We start from the raw sequence: 20033 nt of genomic DNA, 5'->3' as shown, positions 1-20033 counted from the left end.
TCACAGACTTCGTTCACCGGCGATCCACAATGACTCTTGGATGCTCAGAACGCGACGCCTAACCGGCTGGAGGATTCACAGTCCTCAAGTGTAATAAGTCTTCAGATCACACAGACAGGAAGACTTAAGTGATGCCTAACACTCTTTGGCTCTGGGTGTTTAGGGCTTTATCCTCGCAAGGAATTCTCTCTCAAAGGCTTCGAGGTGGGTTGCTCTCAAACGACAAAAGCCGTATTCTAACTTTGAGCAGCCAACCGTTTATGGTTGTAGGGGGTGGGCTATTTATAGCCACTGGGCAACCCGACCTGGTTTGTCCGAAATGACCCTTGGTCACTAAGGAACTGACACGTGTTCCAACGGTCAGATTTCAAACACACACGGCAACTTAACTTGGACTACAAGCAAAGCTGACTTATCCAACTCTGGACAAGATTTGCTCTCATAATCTTCACTCGAAGACATAGGATTTTGGTTAAGCATCACTTCAGTCATTCTGACTGGTTCTCTTGGACCCCACTTAACAGTACAGTGGTTCCTATGACTCAACAAAGAAAAACACAGAACGACGAAACTGCTAAGTCTTCGCGCTCCATAGTCTTCACGCGATGTCTTCTCTTATCATAGTCTTCAATGTGAATGTCTTCACATACCACCTCTGACTTCAATGTCTTCATACATTTTTAGGGGTCATCTCTGGTAGGAAAGCCGAATCAATGAGGGACTTCTACCTGTGTTATCTTGCAATTCTCACAAACACATTAGTCCCTCAACTAGGTTTGTCGTCAATACTCCAAAACCAACTAGGGGTGGCACTAGATGCACTTACAGCTTCTTCATCACACGTTGAGGGATGGTTATATGATCCAATTAGACCAGCATTGTTGAGAGATTGCACTAGTGAAAGTACGGACCCTAGGCCTCATTTTCAAGCATTGCAATACTGTTTGTGCTCACTTTTGTTACATGCTACCTTGCTGTTTTTTATTGTCACTATCACAAAAATCAATATCTACTATCATTACTACACTTGTATCACCATCTCTTCGCCGAACTAGTGCACCTATACAAATTACCATTGTATTTGGTGTGTTGGGGATACAAGACACTTTTTATTATTTGGTTGCAGGGTTGTTTGAGAGAGACCAACTTCATCCTACACCTCCCATGGATTGATAAACCTTAGGTCATCCACTTGAGGGAAAATTGCTACTGTCCTACAAAACTCTGCGCTTGGAGGCCCAACATGAGTCTACAAGAATAAAGTTGCATAGTAGACATCACATGCACGCGCCCGGCCGACACCGTAGCCATTCACCTGGACCATTCTTAATCATATTTCTTCTTAGGCATAGAATTTCGAATGGTCTGTTGGCCCACATATGTTGTTCGTTAAGTGCGTATTATGCACTCTGGTAATGGATGGAGCAGACGCCTAATTTTTCTATACTATTTCTTGCAAGCATCATTATGTCCCCGAGCCTCTATTCATTTCAACAATGACTTGCCGACCTACGGAAATTTATTCTATTTCATGACACCTTACTTCCCTTCATAACACATAAATGAAATTTAGTTTATCCTAACATATTGTTATGCTACATAGATGAGGGGAGCAATAGCAGTGGAGGGGGGTCAAGAGGATACGATGGTGGGCAAACCAAATCATGGTTGGGTGACGAGATGACCATTGCGGGTAGATCTCTAGGCGTGCACCTTCTTGCGACAACCATAAACTAGTGGAGGCACTGCACCTCATTCATGCAGAAGGCTACCTAGTGCTTGTTTGTGAGGCAATAGAAGTAGCAACCCCTTAGGTGGTTTTTATGGCCGACAAAAAGTGAGGTAGGGGCAGGGAGCTGTGAATTAAGACATGGGGCGGGATAGGGTGGGGCACTGATAGATGACACGCCCTCCTTTATCTACAATGTGCCATATATCGGCCGTAGGGGGTGCTTCCATGGTGCCTCTACCAGACAGGCGTGTGTGGGATTCGCGGCGAGCCCCAGGAGCTGGAAAGAGATAGTTGGGGTATGGGCGCCCTGACTAGCAGTCACTGCACGACATCTTGAAACGAGGATGATTGGGTCCAACAAAGGGGGCTATCAGTAGGTGCTGGAGGGGAACCGGGGTTTGAGGAGCCACATGCATCACCACTATTTGAGAGGCACACCTGCTCACCCCCAGATGAAGCTCTCTCTCTCTCTCATGCACACACACACACACACATAAATAATAATAACTTGAGCCGCGCAAATGCCTGGGTGACCCTACTAGTTAGATACAACTACAAAAGACTATGCCTACCATATTTTGAGTCAGCGAAAGCTCCCCTTAAACACAACAGTCCAATCTACATAAAATTAGATACAACTACAAAAGACTAAGTCTACCATGTTTCCACATGTTCTTATTGCCATTTGTAAATGACATAGAAACATGAAAACAATTCCTAATGTCTATCATTGTAATTACTGTACATGTTGATGGAGATAGGGTCACTTGACAACTGGGCATCCCTTAGCTATCACTCCTGGTGCCGTTGGGCATGACGCCAAAGGACAGTGGTCATCGGCAACACCACCCCACCACCTCACCCCATAGATGTCAAAGTAGCCTAACGATATGAATGTGATCACTCCCATGAATGCGACACCGGCATCGAGCCCTGCAGCGAGCACGTAGGTGTGCCTCATCCACCATGCCTTGTATCGTCTGTATATGAAGTGGTTGAATATGATGCCTACGAGTCCCCACATGATAAAGTTGACAGATCGTGCCGGAAGGAGTCCACCGGCGCCGTCGAAGATGAGTGGAATGCTGATGCTTTTGAGGAAAGTGCTGTGCGGGTACCGACGACAAAGTAGCCAAATGGGCACCGGTGCAATGATCCCGGCGAGGAAGAAGTAGTTCATCTGCCAGTAGTTTCCAAGGCGGCCAAACATACGCAGAGGTCCAACGACACCCCAGATGATGGATGCGTTGTAAAAGACGTCATCTCCTGGACACGTCCAAGGGCTACCCTCCGGTAGGGCATCCACATCACATACGTTCTTCACCGTTGTTAGTAGGCACCACGCAGTCGCAAAGTGCACCGTTGACGCCATGACGGTCCCAGCTAATTGCACTAAGAACATGGACCTTGGGGGTATCTTCATGTAATGCCCAAGCTTGAAATCCGACACGAATGTTAGTGCCTGCCCCATGCTAATGTAGCCGTACGTCTTGAATACTACATTGGCCAATGGCTTCCCAGGGTAGAGGTACCCGATGATGAGCTCGGTGATGATATTTAATCCAGGTTGCTGCACCAAAGAAAATTTCCATGATCATCATTACAGATCAATCTGATAGCCACCATTAGGTCATGAAAAAGAAATGATCACCCAAGTACTAATTTAACCAATGGTGTTTTTCAAAGAGCTTGCGGAACTTTACATGGTGGCCTCACCTGACACAACTTACCATATTTGTCGTTGCAGTGATGATGCCGATGGGTAGCGTGAAGGTTAAGGCGATGGCACAAGCGAGGAGGAGTCCCCAATATGGTAGTTGCAACTGTCCTCCAAAACCCTCGCATGTGAACAATGACAGAGCCAGCACGAGGACCAACATTAGGTGGAACCACCACTGCGGAACAGACCTGTAGTTCCTCTTCATGATCCTGGTGTGCACATCGTGCTCCTTGCCCTTCTCTGACGCTGCCTTCCGCCATAGATCAAAAATCTCCCTGGATCATGAAAACTCGAAGTCATAAGGACTAAGTGAGAGAAGCTGATTTGTTGGGCATATTAAATAGCTAGATGCCAAAGTAACTCAAGGAATCTACTAGTGTCTAGATGGAAATTGAGACGCCATTTAGAGGAACATACTTTACAAGTGTACCTGGTTGAATAGGGGATTTTATAGAGTGATTTAGATATCTTATACATATGTTTGCTGGCAAAATACTGAAAACAAAGACACAATTCTTTACACATAGCATGATTGTGTGCCCCTCGAGGAGAATGAAGCAATGAAAGTTCACATTACTCATTATTACAAAGAAATCTTTGGTAGATCCATGGTATCTTCTTTGCACTTACACTGAGACACACAACCCTTGAGGGTAAATTTTCACAGGAGGATTGCGTTGAGCTCACCAAGCATTTTACTTCATAGGAGATTGAGATTTCTACTAAGTAAATAAAAAGTAAAACTACGCCAGACCCATATTCGACAAAACAGGTTAGAGAAAGGCATGCCATCTCAAAGGTGGTCAATGTGCATGGTCCTCGTGCACCATTGGTCGGCTCACCTTGGCCACCTCCCATGCTAGCTCATACAACTTCCAACTCTTCCACGAAGGCATCTCTCCTTAGACTTGGTCACTTCACACCATCCAAGGCATCTTGCCAGACTGCTTGATCTACCAGGTCACTGCCAAGATGCACGACAAGCTCCTAATTTGTCGTAAAGGCTTGGGTCGACAATCCTTAGCTCGTTTCGATAGAGACCACCCTCACCTTCCATGACCGGAAACCTTGCACTCATGAGTCTTCCTCTACAGGTGGGATTTTCCCGACAGGGCGGCGACACTAAGAGGTGTGGAAGCTAGTAGCACCTACCACGTCTCCTTCACCCACCACCAATACTTGCCGACATACAAGAGGCCACCTTATACTCCATGAGGCCATCTGTAGTGGACCACTGACAAGGCCCACACGGCAATAGCAACGTCAAGGATGATATTCAACTCCCCTCCCCTAGAGGAAGGCCACTTCCCTCGGCTTGCGGAGCACATTCACAACCACTACGACCACTCCACCTCGCTCTCGGCTTGCCATCGCCGTCAAGGAAGCGCACGACAATACAACAGCGTCTTTCTCCATGTACCCAACATGCCATAACCCCCACTAGAGAGGGAGGCTTGCAAGCTGGTGTCGGCTACCTATCTGACAATTTTGACATGTTGCCCTGATGGCATTAGCACAATCGGTGAGGGCTTGGCCTCAATTTCACTAGAAGCTAATAGTGACCCTAACAAAACCCGGATGGGCGTCAAATCTTGAGACCACTTGCAAGATCCTGCAGCCATCGTGGACATCGGCATGGGTGCTACTCAGTGCCAAATGTGGTGGCGAGCCAGGCCAACCATGTCTCCCAGTCTATACCTGCATGTGCTTTGCCTCCTATGTCGGTCTTGACCTAGATAGAATCTCTACCACACATGTTCCAACATTCGCCTAGGCCTATCATCATGCATGCACCGCCATGGGCCCCCACTTCCCTCCTCGTGCATCAGGAGGCCGTCATTATCATGGTCAAATCATCAGAAACTAGGTAAATGAATTGGCACCCGTCACATTCTCAACTTTGGAGGTTAAACGAGGAGCCTTGGTGTCCCAACAATGGTCTCCTTGCAATAATGGATCTGCGAGCATTCACCATTCGTGGACAATTACTTGCCCCTGAAGCTGGTGCCAGCCCCCAAGCATAGCCTTGCACCCCTTCATGGTCAGTAAAATCTTAGCTAAATGGTTTTGAGCCTGCAATCTCCCCCAACATTGTTGGGTTAGGCACCGATAAACCGACCACAATTGCAATCATCATAGACAGTAGCGCACATGTCTGCTTCATCAAAGATATCATGTTGTTGATCCAACTCGCGCTACTACTGCCTCCGTCATCACCCCATCACAAGCCCTAGAAGGCTACCAGGACTCCTCCAACCACTACTAGGTGTAGCCATAGGCTCCTAAATAGGAAAAGGGCACTTCCCAATGAGGATGGTGTGAGAAATGGTCATGTCTAAGCATGGCCTAGAAATTTTTGAGAAAAGGGAGAATGAGGACACACACCTTGAGATGTATGCCAAGGCCTTCTAGGATCCTCTATTGCCAGCTCCAATTGTTTCACTCTCTTCCCTCACCAAATCTGGCAAAACCTACTACAAGGCCATGTAGGTAACCATTTGAACATCGGCTCCGCCTTTTATCAGTTAGGTTACCGATGGAATACAACATTCTGGTCTGGAATGTGACAAGAGTAATCCATCCCAGAGAGAAGTGTTTAGGTCAATTGTGCTCCTACACAATGTTTCTGTTGTATGTCTTCAAGAATCTAAATTTTTGGTGGTTGAACTCGTTGTGGTGAAGCAATGTTGTGGTGTAGACTTCTTTGGATGTGCATACTTACCGACAGAAGCAACCATGGTGGCAGCATTGTGGCCCAATATTCTTGCATTAATTCTACTTGATTGCACATGACGACTAATGGCCTCACTTTTGCTCTTGTCCAAGTGTATACCCCCCAACACAATGATGCCAATTTTTTATGTCTTGCTGACCTGCACCATGCCATGCAGAGCTTCATTCCACCGGTCATGCCTTTCATTATAGGCGGAGGCCTTACAAAGGTTGGTATCATCTACCGACCCAATTTCCCGTCTTGATGAGAAGCTGCGGCGCACCGCTAAGGCCCTGAAACCATGGAACTCCAAGGTGGTAACCAACATTGCACTAAAATATGAGATAACAAACGAGCTCATTGGAAGACCGAATCACGTGCTAGACAATTGGTCTTTATCAGAGGATGGAATTTCTTTCCATGCAATGCTGAAAATTCAGCTACTTGGGTAGGTTGCCATGGAAAGATCCTTCTGCAAATGGAGATCAAGGGTGCAACGGATCAACAAGGGGATGCAAGAGCGATATTTTTCCATGCCAAGGACACTATTAGATGCCATAAGAATCACATCCACCATGTCATTGTGGATGTCAACGTATACACTGAACAAGCTGACAAGATGCGCATCATGGCAGTTTTTTTGAGGGGTTGGTTGGTCATAAAATTGCAAGGGCACATTGTATGGGCCTTCATGATTAGCATTGAGTACATGTATTTGACGTGCTGGATGAACCATTACTTGTGATGAGGTGTGAACGATATTAACCAAGATCAAGAATGATTGTGTGCTAGGACCTAGCGGCTTCATGGACACCATTTGCAAATGACGTTGGCACTTATTGGAGGGGTGTGTTCGCCACCCTTTTGGCCGTACAACAGCTATAGACTGTCAAAGCACATCTCCCGAACTCGATTTTGCTGCCCAAGTTTGAGGATGCAGTATCACCGAAGGAATTTATGTAAATCAGCCTCATAATTGGTTTCACAAAACTATTCATAAAGCTCTTGGCCTGTCACTCTCGCTTGAGAATGAAAGAGCTTACCCTGCCCTACCAAAGTATGTTCATCAAGGGCAGAGTTATGCATGATAAGTTTAATTATGTCCAAGGCCTCCCAAAGGCATCTAGACAATGAAAGACACCAACAATAATGTTTAAACTAGACCCAGGGAAGGCATCGGACACCAGTTCTTGGGGCTTCCTTTTACTGGTACTCGAGGCAAAAGGATTCATCAGATAATTTTGCAATTGTATCCGGTTTTGCTTGCTACGTCAACCACAAATATTTGGATAAATGGGGAATTACCCAACTCAGTGCAACATAGGAGGGGTCTTCGTAAGAGAGACCCACTATCCTCATTGTTTTCCATTCTCGTGATGGACTGCTTTGCCGCACCGATTCAATTGGCCACAAGCGTGGAGTTGTTGTGTTCCATCGAAGCTCAACTATTGCCATACATATAGTACATCTACACGGATGATGCAGTGATTTTTATTAACCCCGAGTTAGATCAAGTTGTGACATCACGAAAACCTCTTTAGGCATTTTGTGTTGTCTATGGCTTGCATAAGATTCCTAACAAGAGCTCTATAACCCCACTCTGTTGTGATGGGATTGATGTACCAATGTTGGTGTTGCACCTGGAATGTCAGATCAAGCAGTTCCCCTTCACTTACTTGGGCATGCCGTCGTCGGATCACAATCCTCGAAAGACTGATTACTAACCTCTGTGGATGCAAGACTTATCCTTGTCCAGCAAGTGCTATTGGCAATGATGGTATTTGAAATGCTCTTGATGGACATGCCGATATGCTTGACCAAGAGCACATCAAGATCTGCATGGGATTTTTCTGGGAGAACATAGAAGATGGGATGGAGCAAATGTCTTGTCAAAAGGTAGCCTGCCAACCAACAAGCACCGGAGGATTGACAATCAATAACCTGGCAGCCCAAAGCATAGCTTTGAAGATGAGATGGATATGGTACTCTTAGACTGATTCGGCCAAGTTCTGGATCAAGCTACCACTAATCATCAATAGTAAGGTCAGAGCCCTATTTAATGCATTCTTCAGATATGTTATTGGGCTGGTGCTTAGATCATGGAGAGACCCATGGCTTAACTCAACGAGCCTCAAGGTGGCCTACTGGGACCTTTTGTAGCATTGCGCCAGGAAGAACCTCACCTTGGCATGGTCCAACAACGACAATCATCGGATCAGACACCTCAAGCGCAACATGTCCTTGTAGGTCGTAACCAAATTTTTGGCACTTAGGCTGCACGTGCATCAACCTCAGTGACATCCCTAACTAGGTGATATGAAGATGCACTGTTGATAGCCAATTCACCTCTTCCTCGGCATACAAGACCCAATTCAAAGTTGCGCAGTGGCATGATTTCAACCAGCTGGTATATAAATTAGAAAAACCTATTGAAATTGAGGATATTGTCATGGCTGGGAGGCTTGGTTGATATCTCATGACGAACAACCTGGCCAAAGTGTTTGTCCTCATAATCAACTCTGTGTCATGTGTGGCACCATCCATAGGATGCGCACCACCTCCTCCCCACTTGCTCCTACGCCACAAAGGTCTGGGCAATTGTTTTACACCTCTACACCTAGCATCGATCATGGGTACACACCCTCTGACGACCTTGTTGCACAACTGGTGGGCTAAAGGAAGGAAGAAAAATTCCAAGCCCCATTGCCAAGCATGGAGTGCCTTGGTGCAACTCACGTGGTGGCACACATGGAAGGAGTGAAGAAACAAAGGGATTTTCAGGAAGACATCATCAACTCCAATACAAACTTTCCACGACTTGCCAAACTAGAAATCGACTATCAAAGGCAGGCTTGATAAATAGATACAAAGACCTCGCAAGCCCGAGTTAGCACGTTCATATCGTACATTGTACACTACCGATAAGACAAGTGGTAAGGTGTTGGACACGGGCCTCTACTATGTAATTCTATAACCGTTCTCCCTCTATATTTCAGAAAAGTTGCACTGCCAACATTTTTGTCAAAAATAGTTTAGATAAAGGTTTAGTATTTGGTAAAAGAAATGTTAGCTGAATTATACAAAGGTGCATTGAACATGGAAGGCCGAACTATGGAATAATTATTTTAATCCCCAAAACCAAATATGCTAATAATATCGAACAATATAGGCCCATATGTGCGTTGAGTGTAATTTTCAAGAAAACGTAACCCAGACGCTTTGTGTTGCTAGACAATTAGTTCAATCCAATCCGTGTTCTTCTTAGGCAGGAATATCCTCTAGAGGATTGTTGTTTTGCAAAGAAAAACTAATGGTGACGACATTATTTTGAAGCTTGGCTTTGAGAAGGCTTATAATAAAGTGTTCTATGGGGATAATTGTTTTTTGCTTAGTGATGATGCAATGTGTGGTAGAGATAACCTAGGCATGCAACAATCTCAATGGTGTCATTGATGAATACTCTAGGACTTTCAAGGGTCTCAGGAGACCCACTTTCTTTGCTTTTCTTTATTTTGGTAGGATATGCTCTAGGAGCCATGATTACTGCTGCTAGTAGGACTATTCACCTTAGCATGCCACACTTAGGGTGTGTTTGGTTAATTTGCTACCTGGGAATGATGCCTAGAACAAGGAAAAACCCCAGGTGTCCAAAATCGGACGCATGATATACCTTTGTCAAAGCATAAATCTTAAAAGCAATCCTAAATCAAAATCTTAAAAGTAATCCCAAATCCGTATGTGAACAATATTATTTTTTCTTTTGTCTTTTTGTGACACTATTCATGTTGGATGTTGTCTTTCTTCTTTCTCTATCTATACATTGAATATTGATTCAGATTTGTTAGGGGTTATAGGCACATGTACTGTGAACATTCACAATTGTTTCAGCTTGTTAAACATTTAAATATGAGTTTTAAACATGGTAGCATATTACTTTTGGGAGCGCCGGATACTTTCCTCCAACCCCACGATTTCCTCTGCTCTGGCCCGAGTATATAGCAAAAACCTACCACGTTACAAGCTATTGTTACAAAAAACTACCATTTTTCTTAATCTTTCAAAAAAGCTACCACAAAATTGGTTCCTTGTTCCAGAAAACCCAAATTCATGTGTGATTAAACTTTAAAACCGTTTTATGACAGCTGGGGTCCACTCATCATGTTGACTGTTGACAGGTTACAACAAGTGGGGTTCGAAATATTTTTTGAAATGCAATCGGGTCCCTACAGAATTTTTAAAAAGTGATCAGGTCCCTGTAAAATAAAATAAAAAGCAATCAGGTCCCCGCTGGCGAGCTCGTCACCGGAGCTCCTCAGCAGCTTTGTGGGTGTTGGCCGGTCTCTCTCCCGTAGCCCCGACGCCACAGCAGCCAGTGGCAAGCGGCAGTAGAGGCATGCAGCAGCGGCAGTGGCGGCAAGCAGGAGCAACGGCAAGCAGCAGGGCTGGCGGCAGCAAGCAACAGCAGCGGACGCCAAGCGAGAGCGATGGCAAGCAACAACAGCAGCAGACGCCAAGCGAGAGCGACGGCAAGCAGCAGCAGCAGCAGCGAGTAGCGAGTAGCAGCGAGCGACGGCTAGCCGCGGTATGCGCGTGAGCTAGCTAGCTCTTCGTGCGTCTGTCGTGAACTAGCTAGCTTCGGCTGGCTGCGGTACGCGTGTGAACTACCTAGCTAGCTCCGGCTGCATCCGTCGTGAGCAAGCTACCTCTAGCTGGCCGTGTGGAGCCGATCGAGGGTGAGCGGGTTGGGGTTGGCGTCGTCGATGCCGGAGAACAGGGAGTCACCGATGCCGCGGCATGGGGGAAGGGACAGACACGGGGCGGCGGCGGGACGGGAAGGTACTCCGTGGCAGCGGCTCCTGCCAGTAGCAGGACGGCGGCAAGGCGAGGGAGGTGCTCCGGGGCGGCGGCGCGGCTGGAGAGGTGCTCCGGGGCAGCGCCGGTCCGGGGCGGCGGCGAGGCGTCCTCAAGCTCCGGCTCGGAAAAGCTGCTCGAGGGATGTTGTGGATGAAACGGGGCGGCAGTCAACTCTTTTGTTTTTTTAGATTTTATTTTATATTTCTAGGAGATGTCACTGACAGGTGGGTCTGGCCCAACTTAACGGTCAACGATTAGTTAACGGTCAATGTTTATGAATGGACCCTAGCTGTTATAAAACTTTTAAAGCTTAATCACACAATAATTTGAGTTTTTTAGAACAGCAAACCAATTTTATGGTAGTTTTTTTAAAGATTAAAAAAGTGATAGTTTTTTATAGCTATAACCTATAACATGGTAGTTTTTTGCTAAATACTCTAGCCCTCTTGCTGAAGTGTTGTCGCTGCTGCCGAAAACTATCAACGTCGCCATTCCCCTCAGCCCAACCAATTCCAGGCACAAACATGAAGTTAATGACCAAGGCCCATGTTCCTATCTTGCGTGGTGGCCCGAACAAAGCGTTGTCGGTGACTACAATTATTGTTTTTTAACTATGTGCTATGGTATAGGATGAAAAGGTTAAAAAATATTCCGGTTCCAAAATAAGTGCCTCAACTTTAATACAACTTGTATTAAAGTTGAGGCACTTATTTTGGGACTGCGAAAAAAGAACTCCAATATCTGATCTATTTTTTCTTAATCGGTTTCTTGTAATAATAACATGGTGGTTAATAGAGGGCGAGGAGATAGCGCGTAAGAGCTTACTTGCCATGGTAGAGCGCAACATGTGAGAGCGTGGACATGAGGCCAGCAAAGCCGAATCCGTAGTTGATGGCGAAGAGCACGCTGAGGTTAATGCGGCTGTAGGCGTTGTACTCGTGGAGGTTGAGCGTGAAGGTCTTGGGGTCGAGGATGCGGTTGGTGTCATAGCGGCCGCCGGCAGCGTCGAAGACGTGCGACGAAATGATGGGGAAGCGCTTGGCATTGTAGGTGTTAGTCCAGTAGAGGAGCGGCAGCGCTAAATAGTTGCTGAGGGAGAAGCCGACCATGATGTTGAAGATGGCGAACGCCGGGGAGGCGAGCGGGTTGCCGATGAACCCGGCGACGGTGTTCCAGTCGAGGCCGAAGGAGCCGAGGCCGAGGCCCTTGAGGCCGGAGCCGATCTGCTGCGCCGTCACAGAGTCCTTGAAGAACCAGCAGAGCGCCGAGAAGGTGCTGGCCGCCGGGAACAGGTAGCTGGGGATCAGGTAGTAGGCGAAGCTGCAGACCAGCACGATGATGAAGAATTGCAGCCGTGTCAGCTGCCCCTTGGGCCTCTTCTCCTCCTCGTGCATCGCCCTGTATTAGTACATGCAGTTTTATATAGACAAGGTTCAGTATGATTGCATTGCTTCAAGTCCCAACGACTCTACGTACGTACTGACCTGAACAGGGTGACCTGGACAAGGTTTAGAGGCCACCACATGTAGGCTGAATCCACCAGGTACGTCCTAAACAAGCCAGCCCATCCGTACCCAAGCAACTGAAATTAAACAGAGCCGCACATTGGCCGAAATGACCTCTGAATTCAACCAATGGCGATGGAATGAAAAGTCGAGGTAATGTCGGATCACCTGAGTTGTCTGCGCGAGCAGCATGGCCGCGTAGGGGTTGATCTGCCGTTTGTACAAGACCTTGACGATGGCGATGATATTCATTGCATAGACGCCGCTGGCGCCCGCGCCGGCGAAGATGGTGATGAGGCAGTGCTCCTTGAGGCTGAAACGGCCCGGGTTGAGGCTGAAGGACCAGCCGATGAGCGGGACGCGTATGAGCTTCGCCGGCAGCGCCGACGCCATGAACCGGCCGATGGGCAGGGTGGCGATCTGCACCAACACCGTGCCGATGCTCAGCTGGTTGGACCGGTACATGAAGAACTCGTTGACGAAGGCCAGAAGCATGCAGGACGACATCCCCAGCACCCATGTTCGGATCGTCAGGGACGGCTCCGACGGGTCGTCGGTTATCGGCACCGTGTTCCGGACCTCCTCGATTGGGTGGTCGTTCACCTCTTCTTCTGCATCGTCTGCAGATCAGTTATCATTTGCAGTAACATTCTGGGACAAAAGATTTTCATCATGGGAGAAGCGTCGACACTGCGGACAAACGTACAGCGGGTTTCTGCCATCGGAATGTGCTCGCCGGGCTCGGGCCTCCCGTCCCGGCCTGCGGAAAGTTGGCGGTCTCCTCCAGGGGACACGCGCCAGGGCAATGCGGCTAACTGTTGCTGAAACCTCTTGGTTTAGGAGTCACCTTCTTAGTTTCAGTTTGTGTCCTATTTCTAAAATAGGCTGGCTATTATTAGAAACAATCTCGCATGACCTCACTTGTTTGTAGGGTCTCAGATCCTGAGATGCAGTAGCCTTGTAGCTTGAAAGACACGGAGTTGTCGGTGACCTTTCGGGGTTTCCGCTATTTGTCTGTCACTCAGCAGCTGGCTCCCTCGGCATCTCTATCGGGCAAACAGCATAAAACTATCACAATTGGGACAGGGCAAAAATAACTACGACTTTTTTTCCGGCACTGATACCTTCTACATTTTCGTAATTTTGTTGAAAAAAAATCTGGTTATCTTTCGCTTAAAATTGATCCCTTTTCATGACATATTTGGTCCACCAGTCAGGCCACGTGTGGGGGTTGGGGGTGGTGTTAACGGCCATCAGTTGCTTGGTCCGATTGGAACCATTGTCTCTCCCGATCGCTCCCAGTCATTCAGTCTCTCCTGTTTGACCTAGGGCCGGTGATGGTGGCGGCGACTCAGTACGCGGAGGAGGCACCAGTGGTGAGTACTCCGAGGTGGACAACTGGCTCGGCAGCAGGAGCAATTAGGGTTGTATGTACACACTGTTTCGGTGCAACTAGAACATGTACCGAAATTGGAGATTTGTTCAGTGGCGGTGTGTGTGTGTGTGTCTATTTGTCTGTTTGATTTAGTATTAAAAGGATCTTTCTATTTATATGTTCATATTTTTGACATCGTAGCTTGTTACTTCTAGGATTAAGTAAGGTCATATAGTTACTTGTGTAGTTGTTACACATGATACTAAGATGGTGTGTTAGTACTTTAGTGTTACTAATTAGGGGATTGGGGTAGCAGCTGATACAATTTTTTAATCCATTTTGTTGTCAGGTTGGATGATGAAATGTGGGAAATAAGGTTCCATTTACAAGGTAGAGACAAACTAGAAAGAATTATTTCCCTATACGATGTAATTTACTTACTTTGTTAGCACTAATTGAGGGTGAGGGCTATGGAATAGATGATAAGATGTACTATGTGAAGGAGGATGGAAGGGGTTGGAAGGGATGGAGATTTTAGATAGTGAGGACAAAGTAGAAGAAATGTTTAACTTGTTGCAAAACTAGAAAGTTCTGAACATCGCAGTCATCAAGGGTAGTGAACCCACACCAGGAGATCTAAATAGGGAGAACATCCTAATAAAACACCAGGTTCCACTTAGTCGAACAGGGATCCTCTTGTTTCTAGTATATCCCAAGCTGGTGTGCTTCACCCTACTGCAATTATTTCATAGCCTTCAAGTAGTGCACAACTTGGAGTTATTCTGGATGACCCTAATTTGAACACACAACAAAGCTGCACCTTCAACAAGGCAAAAGAGAATGTTGAAGGACATGAAGACTCTACAAATAGCATGGATAACTCCTATTCGGATTTTGAATATGATTGGGGTCAATACATTGGGAAGAGGAATACAATGGTAAAAAAAAAGCTTAGCGAAGGAGGTTGAGATAGAGAATTGGATGGAGAATATGAGGAAGGAGAGACAAGATGACTTGATGCAATTTGAAGGGGGATACAAATGTGTCGAGAGTTTGTTGAGGAGCAAGGGGATTCAGAATCTAGACATGAAGAGCACCCTCTAGTTGTATAGAAACAAGTCTCACAAAACCTAAAGCTAGCGAGGAAACCTGGGCCAACAACGAGCACACAATGAGGCTAAGCAGATAAAGGTAATCATTTTGCACTTGCACCAGATGAATTATGCTTTCCAGTGATTTTGGTATTGGTGATGAAGGTGAAGAACCAGCACTACTACCTATTGGAATGAAGAGAACGACTAGGAAGGACAAGGATAGGAGGTGGTATTATGACTCAATGCCTGGCACACATGAGCAGTTGTGCTTCATTGGTGTTTACTAGTTTGGAAAGAGCACCAAGGGATTTTCATGTCAAGACACTGAGGGATTTTGAATACCACATGAATGAAGCAAGTAGCTAGGGTTATTCCTTGGAGCAAGTGGAGAGAGCACAAAGGTCACTACTGATTGGGTGGCTAAAGCATGCGAGGAAATATTGAGACCAAATTCAAGAATTGGTGTCGATACAATAATGAAACATACAAAGAGCATGTATGAGGCACATGTGGCAAAAAGTTTGGTCTTCAGGGCAAGGAGGAAAGTAGTTGATGTGGTGCAAGGTGACCACAAGGACCAATACAAGAAGAGACTGGGGGACTATCTACAAGTAGTTTTTGATACAAGCCTAGAAGTAGGTGTGTGGTGACAATAAAGGAGATGCACTCAATCTAACACCTACCCCTAGACTACAATACATGTTCTACTATTTGCATGCATGAAAAGAGGAACTTCTTATTGGTTGCAAGCCATTTATAGATAAGTTTCATATATTAGTAGTAGAGTTGATAGTAAGATCTAAACTTTTGTTGCTTGCTAATGTCTTAATCAATGCAGGGCTTGATAATTGATTTATCAAACTTACCTTTGGACAACAAATACGGGCAGCCAAAGAAAGACATGGCAACAACAACATCTATCATATAGCTTTTGGGGTAGTTGACAAAGAAGATACAAATATTCTTCAATGTCCTATCTTTCTAAACTTTAGGGAAAAAATGAATTTCAACGAATTTTATCAACTTCCCAGAAACTGGGGGTGAAAACATACAACAAGATGTATTTATAGGCTTTCATTGGAGCTTAGTTTTAACATTTTACCAATGATCTCGGATTTGCCATGGAAACGACGACGCATCAAAGATACTTTCTTGTTTGTGTTGTTTGTAGAGGGATGCATCATGCATGTGGTCTCTAATCTCCTGAATATTTCTCTTAACGTCAACACATTGAACAATGTCTTTGACCAACGAATTGAAATATTTGAGATCTAACATGTGGTTGGATGGTTAATAGGTTGGTTGCTATCTGAGACCGACTTGAGTCAAACCCTAGAATTTGACAACTTCGTCAATTTTAAATGTCCGCGACTCTGGTATTTAATAACATTGTGTGCATATATACTTTACTTTGATGTTCTAAGAAAATAACTACAATATTCGTCTCCGGCTGTTTCCTCCATAAAACATTTTTTCTGTGCACGCATAGGCCTAAAGATGATTATGATGCCAGTTGCAAAGCGAAAACCGACAAAGGAAAATGAGATAGAGCATCCAAAATTGTCTGTAATTTCCAGGCATCTGACCCACGAGCCTTTCTTCCATAAAAGAAACTAATGATCAACATATTCGTATCCCCTTATCAACCAAGTCTCGTGCTTAATTTCCAGAGCCAACTCAGGCCACAGAATCCACCCACCAAAATTGGTTTGGAATAACATTGTCGTTCCTCCCAAGGCTGTGTCTGTGGCTGCCGGCTTCACATGTCACCGTACGTACATGTGCACTTGCTGTTGCTAGATGTGAAATGCTCTCTTCGTGTCGTCCTCAGCGAGCCAGCCAGTCGCAGTTCACGTGAGGCGAGGCCAACAAACTGATACGTCCTACCGTGTATAACGTGTGGCTGAGAGCAACCTCAATCAGCAACCTTAATCGGACGACCCATTTCATCTGCACTTGTTCGTTTGATTTAAAGCGGACAAAAACAACGGTCCAATGCTTGCCGGCGACCAGAAAACCCTAGCCAGGCAGCCTGAAACCCTAGCCAGCCATGGACTTCTTCAGCGGGAAGGGGAAGGGGAGGTTCAACGCCGGCGCGAGCTCTTCCAGCGCTGCCTCCGCCGCCGCCTTCGGGAGGGCTGTGTCGCCTCCCGTCTTCATCGACCTTATCGGGAGAGACGACAATAGCAAGGACAAGGGCAAGCCGGACGCTTAGGGCAGCGTGCAGGCGCAGAGTTTTTTATTTATTGTTTATTTAATGTTTAAGTGGACTTTGGCTAGCGGTTGACCGACCATTTTATGTTTAATTGTATTTTATTAAGTTTATTTCAGCCACGTGTTTATCATTTACATTTTTTCTGTCGATGTGGACAAATATGGGTTTGCCTCCAGTTGGGGGCACTAGCCGACCCAAACCAAAAGGTGGACGCGCCCATCCATGTGGTCGGCCTAAACGGACGAAAAGCGAACAAAACGCACGCCCGTTTAGGTCGCCGCGTCAGAGTTGCTCTTAGAGCAACTCCAACCAGCCGACCCAAACTACCCGCGTATCCGTTCGGGTCGAACGGACTAAAACGCCAGCCCAACACGTGGACCCAAATCCAAAACGCGTCTGCGCGGTGTCTGTCTGGACACATTTCATGCCCAAAATTGTGCCCAATCTTGCGTCCAAATGGCCGCGCCGCGGATCCGCTCGGTGTTTGCCGCGGCCCCACTTGTCGACCACCCAACCACCGCACGCGGTTGTATTAAAAACGACCACCTACCTCGGGCCCACCTAGCAGTGGGTCGAAGCGCCGTGTCGCCGTATATTTTAATGCAAGCGTAGGGGGGCTCATCCGCTTCCATTCCCCCGTCCAAATCTAGTCAAAGCTTGCCCCATCGCTAGCGATAGGCAAACCCTAGGCACGTGGTTCTTCAGCAAGGGCAAGGGGGAGCTCACCGCCGGCGCCGGCTCGTCCCGCACGCGCGAAGCCACCACCTCCTCACCACGGTGGGCCGCCATGGGAAAGGGAGTGCATGTACATCCTAGTGCAGCAAACGAGGTGGCACTGGAAGTACAGGAAGCCGCTACCCTACCCAGAGATCAACCTGCTGAAGGAAATATGCCCTAGAGGCAATAATAAAATTATTATTTATATTTTCTTATATCATGATAAATGTTTATTATTCATGCTAGAATTATATTAACCGAAAACTTAGTACATGTGTGAATACAAAGACAAAAAGAGTGTCACTAGTTTGCCTCTACTTGACTAGCTCGTTGAATCAATGATGGTTATGTTTCCTAACCATAGACATGAGCTGTCATTTCATTAACGGGATCACATCATTAGAGAATGATGTGATTGACTTGACCCATCCGTTAGCTTAGCACGATGACTGTTTAGTTTGTTGCTATTGCTTTCTCCATAACTATACATGTTCCTATGACTATGAGATCATGCAACTCCCGAATACCGGAGGAACACTTTGTGTGCTACCAAACGTCATAACATAACTGGGTGATTATAAAGGTGCTCTACAGGTGTCTCCGATGGTGTTTGTTGAGTTGGCATGAATCAAAATTAGGATTTGTTACTTCGATTGTCGGAGAGGTATTTCTGGGCCCTCTCGGTAATGTACATGACAATAAGCCTTGCAAGCAATGTAGCTAATGAGTTAGTTACGGAATGTAGCATTACGTAACGATTAAAGAAGCTTGCCGGTAACGAGATTTAACTAGGTATTGAGATACCACGATCGAATCTCGGGCAAGTATCATGCCGATGACAAAGGGAACAAAGTATACCGTTATGCGGTTTGGCCGATAAAGATCTTCATAGAATATGTAGGAGTCAATATGAGTATCCAGGTTCCGCTATTGGTTATTGACCGGAGACATGTCCCGGTCATGTCTACATAGTTCTCGAACCCGTAGGGTCCGCACACTTAACGTTCGGTGACGATCGGTATTATGAGTTTATGTGTTTTGATGTACCGAAGGTAGTTCTGAGTCCCGGATTTCATCACGGACATGACGAGGTGTCTCGGAATGGTCGAGACATAAAGATCGATATATTGGAAGCCTATATTTGGATATCGGAATGGTTCCGAGTGGTTCGGGCATTTTTCCAAAGTACCGAGAGGTTACCGGAACCCCCCGGGGAGTATATGGGCCTTATTGGGCCTTAGTGGAATAGAGGAGAGGGAAGGGAAAAGAGGGAGGCGCGCCCCCCAATTCCAGTCCGAATTGGGAGGGGCGCTGGCCCCCTTTCCTTCCTCCCTCTCTCCTCCTTCCTTCCTCTCCTACTCCTACTTGGAAGGGGGGAATCCTACTCCCGGAGAGAGTAGGACTCCCCCAGGGCGCGCCATAGAGAGGGCCGGCCCTCCCCCTCCTCCACTCCTTTATATACGAGGGAGGGGGCACCCCATAGACACACAAGTTGATCATTGATCTTTTAGCCGTGTGCGGTGCCCCCCTCCACCGTAATCCACCTCGGTTATATCGTAGCGGTGCTTAGGCGAAGCCCTGTTTCGGTAGCAACATCATCACTTTCATCAAGCCGTCATGCTGACGAAACTCTCCCTCGAAGCTCTACTGGATCATGAGTTCGCGGGACGTCACCGAGCCAAACGTGTGCAGATCACGGAGGTGTCGTACCTTCGGTGCTAGATCGATCGATCGTGAAGATGTACGACTACATCAACCGCATTGTCATAACGCTTCCGCTAACGGTCTATGAGGGTACGTAGACGATACTCACCCCTCTTGTTGCTACGCATCACCATGATCTTGCATGTGCGTAGGAATTTTTTGAAATTACTGCATTCCCAATAGTGGCATCCGAGCCAGGTTTATGCGTAGATGTTATATGCACGAGTAGAACACAAATGAGTTGTGGGCATGGGTATATACATATTGCTTGCCGTCACTAGTTGATTCTTGATTCAGCGGCATTGTTGGATGAAGCGGCCCAGAACGACATTACGCGTACGCTTACGCGAGACTGGTTCTACCGACGTGCTTCGCACACACGTGGCAAGTGGGTGTCTGTTTAT

The 20033-nt window shown here is 46.5% G+C and overlaps 1 protein-coding gene across 2 annotated transcripts; it reads right to left on the bottom strand.

Moving 5' to 3' along the window:
• Window positions 1-2322: 2322 nt before the first annotated feature.
• Window positions 2323-13352, bottom strand: LOC125555761 (oligopeptide transporter 1-like). 2 transcript variants are annotated; one of them, XM_087522678.1, is made up of 6 exons: window positions 13231-13352; window positions 12693-13135; window positions 12504-12601; window positions 11845-12417; window positions 3463-3727; window positions 2323-3302 (listed from the first exon to the last, which is right to left on the bottom strand). In XM_087522678.1, exons 2-6 carry the CDS (start codon window positions 13029-13031, stop codon window positions 2496-2498), a joined length of 2082 nt encoding a protein of 693 aa, XP_087378804.1. In that variant the 5' UTR covers window positions 13032-13135; window positions 13231-13352; the 3' UTR covers window positions 2323-2495. The 2 variants fall into 2 exon arrangements, with proteins under 2 accessions (XP_087378804.1, XP_048574573.2); XM_048718616.2 differs by having other exon boundaries at window positions 12693-13144; window positions 13231-13336.
• Window positions 13353-20033: the final 6681 nt, after the last annotated feature.

The sequence above is a fragment of the Triticum urartu genome, chromosome 5A (genome assembly GCF_056163025.1).
Source record: "Triticum urartu cultivar PI428250 chromosome 5A, HENAU_Tu73, whole genome shotgun sequence".
NCBI lineage: Eukaryota > Viridiplantae > Streptophyta > Magnoliopsida > Poales > Poaceae > Triticum > Triticum urartu.
This window is presented reverse-complemented; position numbering and strand designations above follow the sequence as displayed.